The sequence below is a fragment of the Dermacentor andersoni genome, chromosome 10 (genome assembly GCF_023375885.2).
Source record: "Dermacentor andersoni chromosome 10, qqDerAnde1_hic_scaffold, whole genome shotgun sequence".
In the NCBI taxonomy this organism is placed as follows: domain Eukaryota; kingdom Metazoa; phylum Arthropoda; class Arachnida; order Ixodida; family Ixodidae; genus Dermacentor; species Dermacentor andersoni.
The window spans coordinates 104878971-104896670 of record NC_092823.1 but is presented as its reverse complement, the minus strand read 5'-3'; the positions used below and the strand labels follow the sequence as shown (position 1 = coordinate 104896670).

At 42.1% G+C, this 17700-nt stretch overlaps 1 protein-coding gene and 1 long non-coding RNA gene across 3 annotated transcripts in view; one reads left to right on the top strand and one right to left on the bottom strand.

Annotated features, from left to right (window-relative positions):
- LOC129387928 (uncharacterized) overlaps positions 1-14098 on the bottom strand; it is a 21225-nt gene extending 7127 nt beyond the window's left edge. Inside the window, exons 1-2 of the long non-coding RNA XR_008615081.1 lie at positions 13222-14098; positions 7108-7217 (exon numbers count right to left, since the gene is read on the bottom strand). This is a non-coding gene — a long non-coding RNA (uncharacterized lncRNA). The remainder of the gene's footprint in view (positions 1-7107; positions 7218-13221) is intronic.
- LOC126543592 (receptor-type tyrosine-protein phosphatase H-like) overlaps positions 1-17700 on the top strand; it is an 18604-nt gene extending 904 nt beyond the window's left edge. Inside the window, exons 3-12 of one of the 2 annotated variants that reach the window (XM_055077702.2) lie at positions 1633-1920; positions 2648-2929; positions 4135-4419; positions 8399-8698; positions 9980-10255; positions 10760-11062; positions 12666-12929; positions 14107-14391; positions 16105-16213; positions 16967-17700. In XM_055077702.2, the coding sequence (XP_054933677.1) occupies positions 1633-1920; positions 2648-2929; positions 4135-4419; positions 8399-8698; positions 9980-10255; positions 10760-11062; positions 12666-12929; positions 14107-14391; positions 16105-16213; positions 16967-17093 (2519 nt within the window). In that variant the 3' untranslated portion in view covers positions 17094-17700. Of the gene's footprint in view, positions 1-1632; positions 1921-2647; positions 2930-4134; positions 4420-8398; positions 8699-9979; positions 10256-10759; positions 11063-12665; positions 12930-14106; positions 14396-16104; positions 16214-16966 lie in introns of both variants that reach the window. The other variant, XM_055077703.2, reaches the window with a different exon arrangement.

Genomic DNA, 17700 nt, shown 5'->3' with positions numbered 1-17700 from the left:
AATGCACAAAGAATGCTACTAGCAGAGTGACGTTTATGTGGTGTCTATATCCGCCGTCGTTTCTTGCGCTATTTCTACGCTTTCAACGATATTAGTCATTCAAGGTACACCCAGCCTATTGACCTAACAGGAGCACTAGACACCTAGGTCCTCGAAAACCATGGTTCAGTTTGCCATTGATTCTGAAGCACTAAGAATTTATTCAAAACAAGCTTGGATACTTGGACTGCTGGTTGAATTAATTAAAATAAAGATAAAACTCTTGAACATTTCTTCTAATGCCTTAAGATTCTAGTGCCTTAGACGAACAACGGCCAGATCAGTTTGACGTTGCCGCATGCATCCACTGGTTGTACATTTGAAAGCGCGTGCTTAGCAAAAAATGCGAGTTCATTTATTTATTTTTAGTAATCTAGCATCTGCGCTTTGTCTTGGACAAGCAGTGAAATAGCTTTGTGCACAACGAGATTTAAGCGAAACTGTAAAAGACACTAGATAGGTCGTGAGTAGGGGAGATATATGCAAGTCGACATTGTTCAGCTCAATACGCAGCACACATATACGAGCAGATTATTACATAAGAACATATATAAGCCACCCTTAATATTTTCTTTAGGCGTAAAGACGATAGTCCGTGCTGCTTTGCCACGGACAAATACAAACTGCACAAAAATGTAGTGTTACGTACCATATGTGTTCTATTACAAACACACTGTAAGGATGCTAAAATGGCGAGACGAAGGATGTGCGGTTGGTAGTTCTGCATTGCCGCTCATTGTTTCTGCACCATCTTTACTGATCTTATTGTGTTTACGCATTCGAAAGAACGTACAAAATCAAAGTTCACTGCAATGTAAAACGCCGTTGATAGGTATGCGAATTCCCTTTTTCCAAAGTATTTTTGACATAGTGTTTACTTAATTCTGCCGTGAAAAGCCGAATTCATGGCACACAGTCTTATTGGCCCCATGCTTTAACCCAGTGCTACATCATGCAACCCGAGATGCTGGTATCAATTAGGCTTCGCTTTCGAAACCATCGTTGAGAGCTTGGAAAAGAAGCACTTTATAGCAGTGCGCACACTCTGTTGAGAAATCTTAGGATCAGTGCTCGGGCCTAGAATGCCACGTTTTAGCATGGGCTACAAAAATGTACAGGAAGGGTAATACATGCCCGTCACTTCTATAGGCAAACTAAGCCGTTGCATACTGTTTTGCTTGATTTTTCGCTCACGCATTTACATTGGTTATAAAATGCGGTTGCATGGTCATATTTACTAATTCATATATGATCACAATCCTTACATTCCATGTGACAATAATAAAGATGTTGTTTTTTTAACCAGCACCTGATGGTCAACAGATATCAAGCTTAGCTGCTATAGAACCAATCCACTGCTCTATGTATTACTGAGAAGTCTACATTTCTAATCAAAGTAGTAAGAAGAAAGGAATCTGTGCGTCACTCTACTGCAGAAATAAAGTTTATAACAAGGTCAAGCTAGTTCGCAGTCATCACAACTTGTGGATTGGTTCTCGTAGCAGTAAGAGAAAAAAATTCGACATTTTAAGATTTTGTTCGGCTCATGATAAGGTTTCTCAGACGGACAAACACATATTTTTTTTGTTTCAGACATTGGTCCTGTACAGAAGATCTCTTATCATATTGTCAATGTCACCGCCCTCAAAGCAACATGGAATCGACCTGTCACCAAAGAAGACATTGCAGGGTACACGTTAGAATGCACGAACCTAGAAAGCCAGAGCTCCAGAAAAATTGATGTTTTCACAGCAACAGAGATTGTTGAAGCAAGCCTGGAGTTACAGGATCAAGTTGAACCATTTGAATGCGAAGTGTGGGCTTTTTCTAAAGACCAAAATGGAACCACTGTATCATTCAACATTACGACGTTGGGGTTGCGTGAGTTTTTTTCTTCAATGACACTTCAATGGCGCATTTGTGACTAAAAAACAAAAAGCCACGAGGCCTCTATGTTTAGAACCGCAATCGTCACGTTGTGCGAAGAATTGCGCTAAATCCTGCAGCGCTCATTCGCGCTCTCTGTGATCCTCAATTGACACTTTCGCGGCGCACTTCCTTCACATTCAACATAAGGCACAGCAGTAATAATAACCCATGTATGAGTGCGTCTGAATAATTTTACTTGTTAACAGCACTCGTTGTAAAAGTTAGCAGTAATTTACTAGGTCTATTAAGAAAGGGTCACTATATGCTTCATGTATTCTTGTTCACTTCTTCATGCTATGATTTATGTAAATGACGCTAACCTTAACTACGGCACGTAATTCACATACAGATTTTTTGATTTATGATTTAGTTTTCCCGCTACCAGCGTTCCACTGTGACTTGTTCACTAACACACTTTGGCACTGTATGATTATGTGGACAATAAAGAGCGCCCTCCCCTTGCTTGTCCAGCATATCTACCACATGTAACTCTTAGCATGTCATGTCATACCCTGAATTTGTTAAAACCTCCTTTGGCTTCTGTACTCTAACTGCAACGTGGTGTAGACTGAGATGACTAAAAAAGCAGCCAATAACTACATGCAAATGCAAGTTCTTGACGGTTATTGGGCATGAGTTGCATTTCTTCCTTCACTTCTTATGAACTTTTTATGAACAGATCCTGTGGCCAACCTCAGTTTCGTTGCTGGATGTGACGGCAGTTTGCGAGCGACGTGGTCATACACGGACCAGAACGAAGCTGGATTTAATCTTACGATCTGCTGGCTGTCAGGAAAGAAATGTGACTCGACTATCGTGGGAAAGAGCGTTCGGCTGTACAGCTTCTTGGCAAGAGATTTGGACGTCCAGTATCGGCTACACGTGAGAGCGATAGGAAAAATTTCTGGACTAAATGTGCTTAGCAAAGAGGTAACGGCGAATGCCACGTCTTTCCCGCAAGGCAAGCTTTATCTCTTTTGTTTTCCCTTTTGCATAGCATATTTCCTACTGAATATATTTTGTACAGTTTCACTATATATATATATATATATATATATATATATATATATATATATACAAAAAGTATCACAATTTCTATTAATACTTACTCTGCTTGCATCAACGTTAAGAAATAGAAATATCTAAAAGCTAGCGGTGCATTGCTTGTCGCAGTATGGTAAAGGCACTACAGCTCTATACACTCTCATGCTGAAAAATCATGCGGATATTTCGAGACTCCATGTGCGCTTTATGCTTATCTATGCTATATGTAGCCGTGTCCCGATTCTGGTACCTACGAGCAAGAATCACACTTAGCTTAAAGGTGCGGCAGAATATTCCGCCCATTTATGTAATTCCGTAAATAGTTTTCTATACACTATAAAGGAATAAATTATGGAGTGGAAATTACATTGTTTTCGCACAGTTTCGTCACTCTGTGTACAAATCATAAGCATGGATTCTCGCTAGCTTGAATTTTAAAACAAATGGAGAGGCTTTGGCACTGGCAGTTTTTATCAATGTTCATATCGTAGTGAGAAGTCGCAGCTGTTATGGCTCAAGTACGTTTTGCTTGTTTGTATGGGTTATTTTCTCACTGCTCATTCTGCTAACAAGATCACACTTCGGAAAAAAAAATGTTTTTTACTACTCTTTCGGTGCAAAACGATTTGGAGCACTCAAATTTTAGAGGATTACATAAGCAATAAAATTTCAGAGATGCTTCGCTTTCTTGGAGGAAAAGAACTCCGCCGGTATGCTACAGCGATAAATAATGCCTTAAAAGGCTCCTTGAGCGCTGCGTTTACAGTTAACAGTTCTTCTATTCAGTTTTCTGTGTACACGATGTAAAACCACATTTTCATGTGCGAATGTGGCGCAAAAATAACACTAGTCAATCCTGCCTGTCCTCCTGGTCGAATTAACACGACTTATGTTTCCGTCGCACCGGAACCAGAGAAAGTGCCATCTATGCTTATATATTTGTCACGTTCTGTTTTCTGGACACAAAACTTCTTTTTTGTTGATAAAAATTGCAAGAAAAATGCCTGTGAATAAAAATGAATATTATGGAAGAAACAATGAAGCTTGTTGCAGTCTGAACTGTCGCGCATATAGTGTTTTCTACAGCGGCTGTAATTTATTTACATTCTTCTTTTTTTACAGTTCCATTGCTCGCCGACGTGGTAGTCAAAGGCGTCAGTCCAGAAACGTTGAAGGCCACATGGCAAACAAATTGGACGCACGAAATCCACTTTGAAATCTGCTGGTTTGCTCGATCAAACCAACGCTGCCAAAATTACAACGTCTCAGGCGCACTTCACCAAGCTGCTTTTACAGGCTTACTCCCGGAAACAACTTATCATGTAAAAAGCAACGGCCAGGTCACTTACGGCAACCGGACATGCATCGGTCCGCAAACCGAACAAGCTGCATCTACGTATTCATTGAGTAAGTATCTTTTACTGTTATTACATCGGACCTGATGTCCTAAACCCCATTTTGTTCTTGATACGTGTTGTACAAATGTGCGAGATACCAAGCGGTGCTGCTTTTCCACCACGTATGCTCGAAGAAGGTACGTACTCTGTTGTTGAATTATTCTAAGTCAAATACAGCGATCATACATTCAGTAAATCCACCTTGTGAGGTCACATTCATTGTTGTGTAATATTTCGTTACTCTCCCCCTCCACCTTGCTTAAACTTCACCAAAGCGAAATATAGTGAAGGCAACTTAAATAGATCTTGCTTCCTATTTGTAAAGAAAGTACGTAATTAAATTCTTAGTTACGGGATAACTCCGGGTGATATGAGCCGCTCACAGATTTAAGAAATTTTGCTCAACAAAAGCCACAGAGTGCTCATTGCGAAAAAGAAGTAATATTTGGTAAAGAGATGCCATTGTTCACAAGGCTATAAGGTTCATCCTCCTCCGCTTCATGGTGACAAAAACTTGTTTGGTTTTACTTGGATAAGTACTTTGATTATTTCCCCGTACTTCCGCTCGTTTACGGCATGGCTAAAACACTTGCCCAATAACTACGAGTAACGAAAATTACAAGCCTGAAACTGTAGCTACAGGTTATATGAATGTTGGTGTCGGTCAATAAGGGCATCTCGGAAGAAAATAATATTGAGGCACAATTTTCTTACGCACTTCTTTCGTATAGTAAATGCATGTTTAGTTTCACCCCTCGTTTCAAATATCTTATGACTACTGCCCGCCCACTTAGCGCTGAAATATTTCTTTTTCTTTCTTCTTCTCATCTCAACTATCGTGAGATTCGTGACAAGGCCTATGTGGTCGATGCCTGTTAGATAAATGAAATACCCGTGAAAAATACCAAAATCACAGGCACTAGACAACGCCGAAGGGCTCGTTGATCTAGTTCAATCAACCAAGCGGACTGGTGTAGCCATCTGGGTACGGTGCTTGCTAACACAGTGCTCCCTCGTTGTCCGCTTACCGGAGGGTGGCGCTAGCTGTGTGTTCCATGGCGAAAAACAGCGCGAAAAAATAAAAGGGCGTGATCGACCATACAGCAGGAACACTGATTGTTGACACACTTTCTTATGCCACTTGTACCGCACTGTATTTTGCCATGAAGTAGTACCATTATGCTCGAATTCAAACCCTTTTAAAAGTAGCTATTCGCGAGGCTGAGATTTGTAAATTCGTTGGACGACTTCCTAGATGGCGGCAACTTATCATGTTAGTGTGGTGTTACAACAAAGGGAGGGCAAAGTATCGTTACAATGCACGGTCACGGGAAGGACTGCACCAGCATTGGTCCGAAAATGTTATTGAAGTTCCTTGAGACTTCGCAGCAACGTACCGACGGGGCGTAAAAGGGTTCACGTTCTCTTGTAAGATCATGCTCACCACATGTTTATCAAATTAGGATAATCCTCCGCATGTCGCTTAACCAGCGGCAATTGCCTTGCAGCTTGCCTATGCATTCAGTAAGCGCTTTTGCATGTATATTGTTTTCAATGTGGGTGAACGGAATTATTCTAAGCTTTTTTTGAAGTTTTCGAAGTTTTATGAGGTTTTTCTCTTCTTTGACGCTATTTGCCGGGTTTACTGTTATATTTCGGTGAACTAAAATCAACTTTAGTAATACCCTACACATGGTTGGAGCGCGTAGAAGACACCCAAGAAGTCTTGACTGGGTCCCTTCTTTTATAAATATCAATGCTCATGTACTGCTTTTAAATCGCTCATAGTGCTCTTAGTGGCATCTTCCTCTTTCCTCTTCTTTGTTCGCTTATTCTTATTGAGGCTTCTGTTTTTATTTTTTGGTGCCCTTAATTTACACTCACATTTAAGGCACGTATAGAAGTTGCGCATGTGTGCGGCTAGAGCTAGATCTGTGCATGATTCATTTATTTATGCTTTCCTCAAAGTCAATAGCAGAACAACCCACGTACTCTCATAATTCAAAGAAACTAAAGGACCTTTTATGTTGAAGTGAGGTTTTTAAAATATTGTCACGTGGTGGTGACGTTGAATAACACAGTAGCAATACTGTGAACGACAAAACTAACTTTTATTGGGCGAACCTGTGCCCACAAAACAGGCTACACTTATAGCACAACGATAGCGGCGAACACGGTCGGCGATCGTCGAAAATCTGGTCAGCGGGTCAAGTGCGTCGGCTTTTATACAGCAGTCATGGAAGGTTCCAGACTAATCATTGGGACCCGCATGCCTTATACAAAGTTCTACAACATTCGAGTTACGCGATGAAATCAGATAACACAAGGTTCGGTGACAACAGACAGCGGATAGAAGCATCGATAACTTTCCAGAAACTTCGGATACATGCAGACGCGTCCCGCGCTGTGCGATAACATTTGATAGGCGGCGAAACGTGGTCGCCCGTTAAATATAAGTGCACGCGTCAATATCCATTTCTCAGAACAGGACTGTTGTATCGGCCACTGTGTCACAGTCTAGGCTACACACTGCTCGTTCTATCCACCGTTTATTCCTTCTCTCCTGGATTACTAAGTAAGCACCCTACAATTGATAATGAGTGTTGGTTCTTGAGTGTCTCGTTCCAAGGTGTGTACATGTGTTGCTTTCCTGCCAGCCGCGTGTATGTTGCAGTGGCGACGAGCCAAAATTACTCACCTAGTCGAGGCAGACCCGAACACTGCGGCAGTGCAGACAGCATTGCCAATCACTCCTATGACCTTTTAGATGCTTTCGAGCTTTGGCGAACAGATAAGTGGAGGCCGTACCTGGCCAAAGTGGAGGAGCATTTTGAAGTGAATGACATCATTGAGTCAATAAGAAGAGAACACTTGTGCTTGCACTGAGCACGGCGACTATTCAAATTCTTGCCGGAAAGGTGCCAAACACAGTTAGGATGAAGTTATCGAAGCCGTGAATGAAGACAATGAACGCAACGAAATTTCAGCGAGCTACAAATTCCTTAGTCGTTGTCAACTAGAAGGCGAATATATTCACCCTTCCCTCGTCGAGATCCGCCGCATCACAGACGACTGCAAACTTCAACAGTTGCCTTGACAGGATGATCCCAGATAGGATTGTCTGCGGTGTACGCCCAACTGCGGCAGGGAAACAACTTCTAGTAAAGAAAGAGCTAACGCTAGAAGAAGCCGAAGCGATAACAATATCTGCTGAAGCCGCGGAAAACGACGCATGAGTTTGTCAGAAGTAATATCATTACTAAAAAAGGCAAGTGCATCACCGGCCAATACCAAGACAAAGCGCCGAAAAGGCAGCGTGCCAGGAATGCGGAAAACGTAGAAGCCTATCAGCGGTCGGTAGAAGCCTAAACTCTAACAGCGGCCGCTGGGTCAAGGCACGCTGTTATCACGGTAGCTAACGTGGGAATCTCGCAAAGGAAGTTTCCCAACCATAGTGATAAGGAATTCGGGGCTGCTGCGCCAGCGCTTCATGGCAAATTTTAACGCTACAAGAAACCACGTCGAAAAATTTCTAAGCGAATTCTTATATATGAACTTTGCGGCCGGTACGAACGAAATCTCTCGAGTCGCCCATTCGCCCAACGTTCAACGTGGGCAGTGTTGAACTGGCAATGAAATTAGACACAGGATCAACGGCTTGCGTCATAATAGCTCGACTGCTAGGTTTTCGATAAGCATGCTAGGTTTGCGATAAGGACGGCCGCGTAAGGTCGCCACTGCGGCAGAAGCGCGCACCGCTTCGCCTTAGTGAGCAGGCCGCCTTAGCGCCGCACGTGTACTTCTCATTGCGGATCGCTATATCTTGCAAGAAGTCCAGCCGCGATTGTTTAACCCGATGCTTTACCAATAAGCCTTACAAAGAACTCTAACGCCGATTGTATAACTTCATGTATTACCAAATGTGCAGGAGGCTTTCACTTTCTTGTGTTACAAGAGTTTAACATTTGCCGAACTTTTATTATTTGCAGATCCCGGTCCAGTTTGTGATTTAAAATATGAAATTGACAATGTGACAATCCTCGCTGCCCATTGGAATGGACCACTTGCCAGCGTCGATTACGATGGCTACGTGTTGCACTGCGTCGAAATTAATTTTGGCGCAGTGAGAACGATTGAAATACCGGAAGCAGAGAAGCACGTAAACGTTTCGTTAGACCTTGAAGAGCAGCTTGCAACATTCGATTGTGAAGTGTGGGCTTTTGCTTACAATGGAACCCAGCGGAACAATGGCACCATCACCAGATTTTCTGTTACAACAAATGGCATAGGTACGTGCGAAAAAAATCTTCTGACAATTATGCTTGCATGATGCTCACCTAGATACTTCTTGAGAAGGTAAAGGCATTGAAAATGTCACTTCTGTAACAGTTAAAACGCACATTGAATGCCTTTGCACTTACTGCTGTACTTTTGTGAAACTTCAGTGGAATAGCGTTTAAAAGAATTTCACATGAAGATTTATCGGTGAGATATTGAGAAACATTGTTCAAATTTTTGGTGGATAATATTATATATGTGCCGGGGTGCTTTAGAAGAGAAGAGTTGAGTCAGGCACACAAAGGCACGTACGAGAACACTTTAGCAAGCGAAAAAATTTGAAATTTCACACTTCCGTATTGCCTACATTTTCTCAAAGCCACGTGACGAGCACCATTTTTTTCTGTTAGAAATAAATAGTATATATTTGTTTTGGTGATAACAAAACAGTTCATGTGCTCACACGCAGGCTTAGCGGATTATGACTTTTGTTTCTTTAATTTTCCGAGTATATTTGTCGCTGTGGTAGCTGATTCATTGATCGGTATGACTTAACAGCTCGGCGATGTTCCGTTAGTTTAATAGTTCTCTGCTGTGGAAATAAAGTATAATACGAAGGCGCGCAATCGTAGAGAGAAAGACACCCCCGATTAGCCTGATCCTCAATGTATTGTTTTTCGTCTTTCTGGCGTGGTGAGCTCACACCAAACTGCCTGCAGTAATAACGAACAATTCTTTTCGTCAACAAAGAGAACGAAGTTGGCGAATCCGCAGAAGGCGTGCACGGCACGGGGTAGAGCTGAGCGCCTAATGTCCTTGTTCCACAGTGAACAATGCCCTTCAATGTGCAATCTTTGCGATGTATGATACATAAAAAGTCGGCCTTGCAAATGTAGTTTTGCTGGACAACAATTCGCAGCATTTCAGCTGACACTTGTTTAACCATATATGCCATGTACTTAGCTATCAGACGTAATACTTGGTTCTACTGGTTTTCAGCTGAAAAGCAATCATCGCGCAAAGTAAGAAAAAGAAAATACCTACAAGAATAATGACAGATGGTGGTGTAGTAGAAGACAAATTCTTATTCTTATGAAACGTAATTTACTGCGGACTAAATACGTAACTGCGGACTAAATACGTAACTTATTCTGCGGACTAAATACGTAACTAGGACATTCTGTATGCATTGGCCTTGTAAGGATTGATGCTAAATTTTTGCCTCAACAAGACAATTTGGTTTATCAACACATTGCTTTTCCTGACTTCCGATGCCTGTCGATTATACACAGGTGCCCCTGAAAATGTCACACTTATTGAACGAACTACGACGAGCTTGGCGTACACGTGGCCAAGAGATCCAAAGGCACCGAACTGTCGCGTGCGAGTGCTGGCAGCCTACGTGAGTGAAGAATACGAAAATAACTGCCCCAGATTGAGTGACAAAGACGTTCTTCAGTATAACGTCACCAACCTGACACCCGGACAGCAATACAATGTCTCAATACAGAACTGTGCCGATTACTGTGGCCTGGAGAAGGTAGTTAATGACTACACGAACGTTGCTGGTAAGTTCATGTGTTGATTCCTATGTTTACGGCCGTGCATACTATCTTTATGAACTGTAGCGCATATCATCCAGCCTCTCCGCGGGAGCATGGTAATCTGTTTTTGTTCAGTTAACCAACGAGTAAGATGAAGTGTACATTGCTCACACTTTAATGGCGCTGTAATTTTGTAAAGATGACCGAAAATAAAAAAGAAACTAGCATGTTTTTCCACTGTAGATAGCGAAGTGTGCGCTCATGTGTAATGTATTTGGGCCTGTATTTGATCTTAACTATATCTTTACTTCTAACGTTGCAACGCCTTTGCGATTTTTCAATAGCTTTGCTGGTCAACGCAGAGATATCCTACATGATGATCAGGCTATAACGGATAGGCAGGAATTATTTAAACCCGATATTATGTTCGCAACCGCGAAGAAAACATGTCGTACTAAGCGACAGGATTGAACTCATGTTGAACGATTTTATTGAATGCTTCAACTTTCACCTCATTTCCTCTTGCAGCACCTTCCGAGGTGAGAAACTTCAGCGCCTCAGTCACGGATTTTGTGAAAGTGACGTTCAAGTGGGAACAGCCAGCGCAACCAAATGGCCCCATTGATGGTTACCTTATCCAAGTCGTAAACGAAGACTCGAACGTCACAACCCAAATTCTTGCAGATGGAGTCACGACCAATGTTACCATTGTGGTAGCATCTGAGTTTACGTATTTCCATTGTGCCATCAACGCCTACAATGTTAGAAAGCCAGAACAAGAAAAACTCTCCGGTCCTGGAATTTCTACTACCTTCGAATCCCTTGGCAATGGTAAGGCTGCGTAAATACATTTTGAAGAGCCTAAATGAGTTCCCACTTGTAACTAGGACGCGCTCATTCACATTGCATGCTTACATTTTCTAGGCTGTCTGTTTCCACAGCATTATTGATGAATAAATTACTTTAGCAATTAATTCAACAATAATGCCATTTCCTACCAACACATTTTCAGACCATAACAATTAATTTGTTTCCGACTATCGCCTGATCCATCCCAATGCGATGCAACTTCACTGTGTCGCTTTAGGTTGGGCGTCACCTTTACAAGCACCCACTGTTTTCGTACTAGCATAATGAACTGTGCCTGATGCCACTTCTGTGATTGTGATGAGCGAATAGCACATGTCACCGTGTACTGTCATTGTTTTGATAATGAAAGACAGACTTTGCGTGTCAATTTATGTCGACGGTATGACAGAGCGTTCATGAAAGAAATATCATTGGGACCATGCACTTGACTGTCATGTTTACAGAAAGACACCATAGCATTGCTGGGATACTTAAAGATGGCTGGGTTCTGTGACGGCCTTTGATTGCGCATTTAACGATGTTCTCGTTTTCCTTTTCTCTTTCACTTTTTCTGTCTGCCCGCTTCCTCCTTCCCCACTGTAGGTAAGGAAACGAGGTGCAACCTGGTTACCTTACCTGCCGTTGCAGTTCTTTGTCTCATTCTTTATTACTTGCTTGGTATTTCTCTCTCTGTCATCTAATCGTTCAGTTGGGCTAGAAAGGCATATTGTAAGACCGCACAGAAGCAATGAAAACAAACTCAAAATACTCAATAACCGACTTAGATGGGCTAGTTGGTTCCTGGCTTGATCGAACATGGTTATAACGGCTCGTTTTGAGTAGAGGACACTAAAAGAATGCACACAGGACCGATGCCGAATCTCCTGTGTGCATTCTTTCTTGCGTCCTGTCCACAAAACGCGCTGTTATAACCACGTTCCATACTAAGTAACCAAAGCACAGTAAACCTTGTGATATAGTAAGCCAAAAACAAGTGACACCTTGAGGCGTCAAGCCGCGTTTATGTGCTCTCTGACTATGCTGCTCAACAATCTAAAAAAAGAACACTTCCTTTAGGTTTGAGTTCTAGAAAACATCTCTGTGCGTTGAAGTGTCCCAGTTAGTGTAGTGGCAGTAAATCTAGAGCGTAAATGTTTGAATAAATTTAGAACACGCAATTTTGTGCATCACAACCTTTTTTGCAATTCGCCGTGTCACCAATTCTGGGACTTCGCCTATATTGGCGAAAGGAACAACCTAAAATTTCTATTTTTTTCTAATGAAAGAGTTGCAATCGTTACTGGAAATTAATAGTTACAAAAGGTAGCTCTCGTCAAATCCAGCGTTTTATTTATGCGCATTTTGCACAGTCGGACAAACAGCACAAAAGCTGACTGAAATGAATAATTCTTTATGACAATACTGCGTATACGAATCACTTTCGTGATGTGTTATGCTTGAGCCGTGTAATACGATAACTATACCTTGGCTGCATGCACATCTTGAGCATTCATTTTTTTTTCATTTCAGTAAACCCACCGTAAATCTTAACTAATGCTGTAAATTATCCATCTAACTTTTGCAGGACCCTTCCCACCATATCCAACTACACGTGATATTAAAGAAACGGACGCAGCGGTTTACTGGGAGAAAGCAGAAGACCCTAGATATAATATTACATCTTATAGAATTTCTGTCGAAGGAAAAGGCAGTTATCCTACTACGGACACCAAGTTTAACTTAAGCAAACTCCACCCTTGGACTAAATATGTCGTCGGCGTATCTTCATGTGCACAAGAGACTGGTTGCGGTGAAGCAAGATCCACTTCTTTTAAAACAGACGTGTCTGGTAAGCTCTCCTAGATACTTTCCTGGCAGAATAGCAGAAATTCAAATGAAATAGCCCCTTACAATAAAGCATTTTAACAGTGACAAACGATAAGAAGGCTTGACTCAGATAGCTGCAGTATTCTTGTCTAAAAACTTAAAAAAGTGAAGCGTAAACCGAAATGGTTTAACGTAATAGTATGCACGCCACATTAAAATATATTGCTTAAAATGGCTGGTAATCGGTAGTGCAAAAGTGTGCCATGGCACAAGGCTCTATACTATTGCCAGAATGCACGCTAAAATGCACTTACCTGCTTTGAACGACATTTTGCATTGCATACGACTGTGTTATTGCATCAAACACTCCTTGGGAGAGTGTTGTTCGGACGCTTCGTCGTTGTAAAGTGAATCAGGGAGCAGTGTACCAAACCTGCAGTGTATATATTTGCAATGTATCAGCAAATATTGCATCGTGTGTCTCTTTCATCGATAAATAAGCGTTAACACCCCAAGCAACGCTTTAAGCAGGAAGACACAAGTACTCACCTTTCAAGGTAAATCATTAGAGCATTTTGGAGTCCGTAAATATTTATGCACTTCTAGCTTTCGTGAGCAAATTCTCAAGAAAGGGTTACTGATCTTTGTGCATCGGTGGGTGCGCACGTGAGTCTGTCTTTTATTATTGTAGTAGGTGAAGGGAAAGATAAGGCAGAAATGTAAGACTGAAATTTTTCATCTGCTGTGCAGATTTTTGAACTCTAAGCCCACCCTGCTTTACTTAGGATGGTAGATCGCGTGATTTATAATAGAATCATTCAATTGTGTCTTAAGTGAGCCACTCATAATCAGTTTACAATGCCCGGGCAATCAAAGCGCAAGGCTTCTAACAAACAAGTAGGCTGTGCAGTTCTTAAGTAATGCGCATATTTGGTAGCATTAGCTCTAACTAACTTTTATACAGCAACACAGTGTAGCGGGTGTTTGCCATGAACGAATACGAGCGATCGACAATAAAGGCCGAGAATCGACGCAGCGAACATAATGAAACACAGACAAGCTCTGTGAGGCCAGTCACCGCCCCTTTTCATCACCAAGACTCCTAAACCATAGGCTTAGGACCCCTTTCATACGCCTAATTTTTCTAACACTAACTAGAAACCAGTAACCAGTCATGTCTGCGTACATGCTCTCCGCAGCGCCATCAAAGCCGCTATGGCTCACTACCGGATCTGTTGGCGCGGAATGGATTTACTTTGAGTGGGAACGACCGGAAGTGCCCAATGGCCCCATCGACGGCTTCAACGTCAGCGTCGTCGGGCGAAACGTTTCGTTCGAAGCAGTGACGACAGATTTATCGTACAACGCAACCCAACTGAGCCCTGGAATGTTGTACAGAGTTTCCGTGTTCGCCTTCAACTATGGATTCCAGAAAGAAAAACGAGGCCCTTCTGCGACGCTCAGAGCGTCCACTTCAAGTAATGGCAAGTAGAGCACTACATTCATTCCATCTTTTTGGTTGTCGATTTAGAGTAATCTTGAAGGAAGTATGTTGAACAATAGAGCTATGATGATATGCAGATTGTCCAATTTAACCAACCGTTCTCTCTAAATGAATAGCGAAGGTCAAGCTCTTGCCCTACTTTCAGGTGTCTGAAGAATTAGTGACGTCATGCGACACCAATTTTGGAACACAACATACGGCGTTTCTAAGACGCAGTTCTTGAGATGTAACTGCCAATAGCCATTATCCTGGTGCTGGTCCTCTGCGACCGAAATAGGCCCTGAAGCAGGTTTGCTGGTAATATTAAGTGGGTTTGGGGAGGGGGGAAGGGTTTTGTGCGAACACATCATCACATTTGAATGACATTTGTTAAATGGACTAAAATATAAATTGCATTCGTTGAAATAATTGTCGAATCATCAAGCTTTCAACATATGGGACCTTCGAATGACTCCTTCATTAAAACCAGGTTTTACGAAAACAAAGATATTTGTTCAAATATATTATCTGACCAAATAACCTTCCTGAATATTGAGTGCAATTTCTTCGTTTAACGCTCTGTGACTGATACCTTTGACTTTGACTTTGACTTTGACTTTACTGAAATTTAGACAATATACAGTTGTCCGGGTGAAGAGGGCTAAAGGTGTCTTGTCTGGAGCCCTGGACAAAGCTGAGGGGCACAGAAAGTTCTTGCCAAAAAGGCACTGAGCGTTCTGCGTTCATGAAATGAAATACACAGAACACTTCGCTATCATTGTTGTCACACAATAGAAGTGGGGACGTAAAATGGTGCCCATGATGTTACAAGTCCCTTACAGTGTCTGCGGTACGGCAAGGAGAAACTTTATACACAAGAGCAGACGAGAGTAGGTAGCTCCTCCACTCTGCAGTGGGTGGTAACCCCAGTCCAGGAGTCCAGCGGCCTTAGCTGCCCTTCTCGCTCGGTTGACCAGATTGAGCTAGATAGCGCTGCTTCCCATAGCCGAGTAGTGGGATGTGTTTTGTGTGTGAGCTCTGGTGTCCGAGTAGTGGAATGTGTTTTGTGTGTGAGCTCTGGTGTGTTTGCCCAAGACATTTGATCCCAAAGCGCAACATGCGCAAGTCCAGAGCGTTGCGCACTGTTCGCAGTGTGGGCATTTGTAGGAGGATGACTTTCGTTATTGGTTTTCACTGATCCGAGGCAGCCGCTAGCTTTGGAGGCGTGACGTGGGCGCTATATGGGATGCCCTATACGATGCACTCTTTTCAAGAGTCAGAGCAAAATTAAGAAAACAGATTGCTTTAAATAATAGCATTTATATTTTAGCTAAAATATAGTGGTCCACAAAAGGCATAGCGTGTCGTCAGTTTCACTGCTGTGGCATTTCCTCTGTGATTCTACGGCGCCAGCGTTTAATGTTCTTCCCCGATTGTTCGCAAGCGTTTATAGATATGAATATTTGCAGGCGAGGTAGGCTTCTGAATATAATTGTCTCATTTTGAACTACAATGCTAACTTGCCATTTTTGAGCTATGCATCTGCATACAAAAGATTTTCATTACAATAACTACATGTGTTGTGTGTTACACGTGTCTATCACTTCTTATCCCTTTCCTTCTTTGCTTCCATGTTCTTTTTGGCGTACAATTTGACAAGAAAAGTAAATATGAGAACTGTGTTTGTAACCACTTCTTGGATTTTATTTTTCAGCAAGAAGTACAAGCTCTCTGTTGCTGATCATCGCTGTGGTGTCATTCTTCGTAACAATCTGTGCTGTTGCTGTATACTTTCTATGGCAGCAGTTCAGGACAGATATTAGGTTAGTATGGTTCTTTCTGTCTTATTTCTGAACCGGCAGCAGCGTGCATTTCAAATAATCGATGACTACAGCGAACTTTTGAACGTGAAGAAAGCTAATAGCTGTGTTAATATAGCGAGCTAACTCCGAAGTGGAAACACAATATACGAATGTTTTAATTTAGGCGTAACCTTCATTATATAGGCAGTCGCTGGCGTAAAAAAATTTTTGACGGGCCTCATGAACTCCCGTGCCTGTGAGGCGCGCAAGCGGGGATTTAGTACGTGATCAGGGCAACGTCATGGTACGGACATAGATGTTCTGATACTGAGCCCTTTTCTTCTGAAAAGAATGACCACATTCTAAAATTTCACTTACATTATATTGAAACCACGCATTCCTTTTTAAGGAGAGAATATGTTCAAAAAAGAACGCGAATCATTCTCTTCATACTTATTTAGTTCATTCGTTCACGGCAGCATTTTCCCGTTTGTGCGAATATTCAAAATGCGGTCGTTGTGCATCGAGCTATAGTAGACAAAAAAAAAAGAACTTGTGTAGTAGTTTTGATTCAAAGACAAGGAAATATCCAAGTCCACTATGTGTCTTTTGCATTACAACGGGGAAAACATAGCTATGTTTCATTGTCAATGAGCAGTTTAGTTTCTGTTAAATATCCCCATGTACTACACGTTAAAGTTTGAAGTTACCGATTACCTTCATTTCTTTGCTTCGGAAATGCAATTTTCAACTTAATGTGGATTCTGTTTTTAGAAGGACACCTTCCGTGGAAGATGAAGCGGAGCTCCACGCGATGAAGCCATGGCTAAGGATCCGCCGAAAACTTTGCCCTATGGCTGTGTTCGGACAAGATGAACTGGGTGATCGACTTTTTAGCTGAAAATTTAAAATGAATCACTCTGATTGCGTTCTTTTGGGTGGTGCATCCGCATGAGAATTCCTCACTGGCAATGTTTATTATTTTTGGTCTGCTAACCTATGAAGTGCAACTTACACACAAGCCACAATCGACCCCCGAGGTCTATGTCTTAACACGACTTCGCAATGCCGCGAGAAGAACTAGCCTCACTTTTAAAGTTCCATGTTGGGTTGCGTTCTTCTGTGCCACGCAGGTTAAGTTACTGATGTTAATACTCAAGCAACCCATAGTTCTCACCGTCGTTTTAATATTTTAATACCAATCGCTGTACCGAAGACACTGACTTTAGTGAATGCAACAAGTTTGTTTGCCCCTCGTACACAGCATTCCTTACACGGACGTTTGCCAATCGGTCAAGGCATTTTGCAGCTGATGTCTTTTTTTGTGTGTGCTTACGTTGGTGGGGTGCCAATCTGTTTCAAATCGGTCGGACTCAATATGAGGCGAGCGCCATCCTTGGCAAGTCTGCGAAATATTGTTGCAGCCTCAAAAATTCTTCGCGCACATCTGCTTAGTGCAGTGTCAGGTCAATAAATGCAACTGTCTTTGTTGGCAGGGAGCGACATTC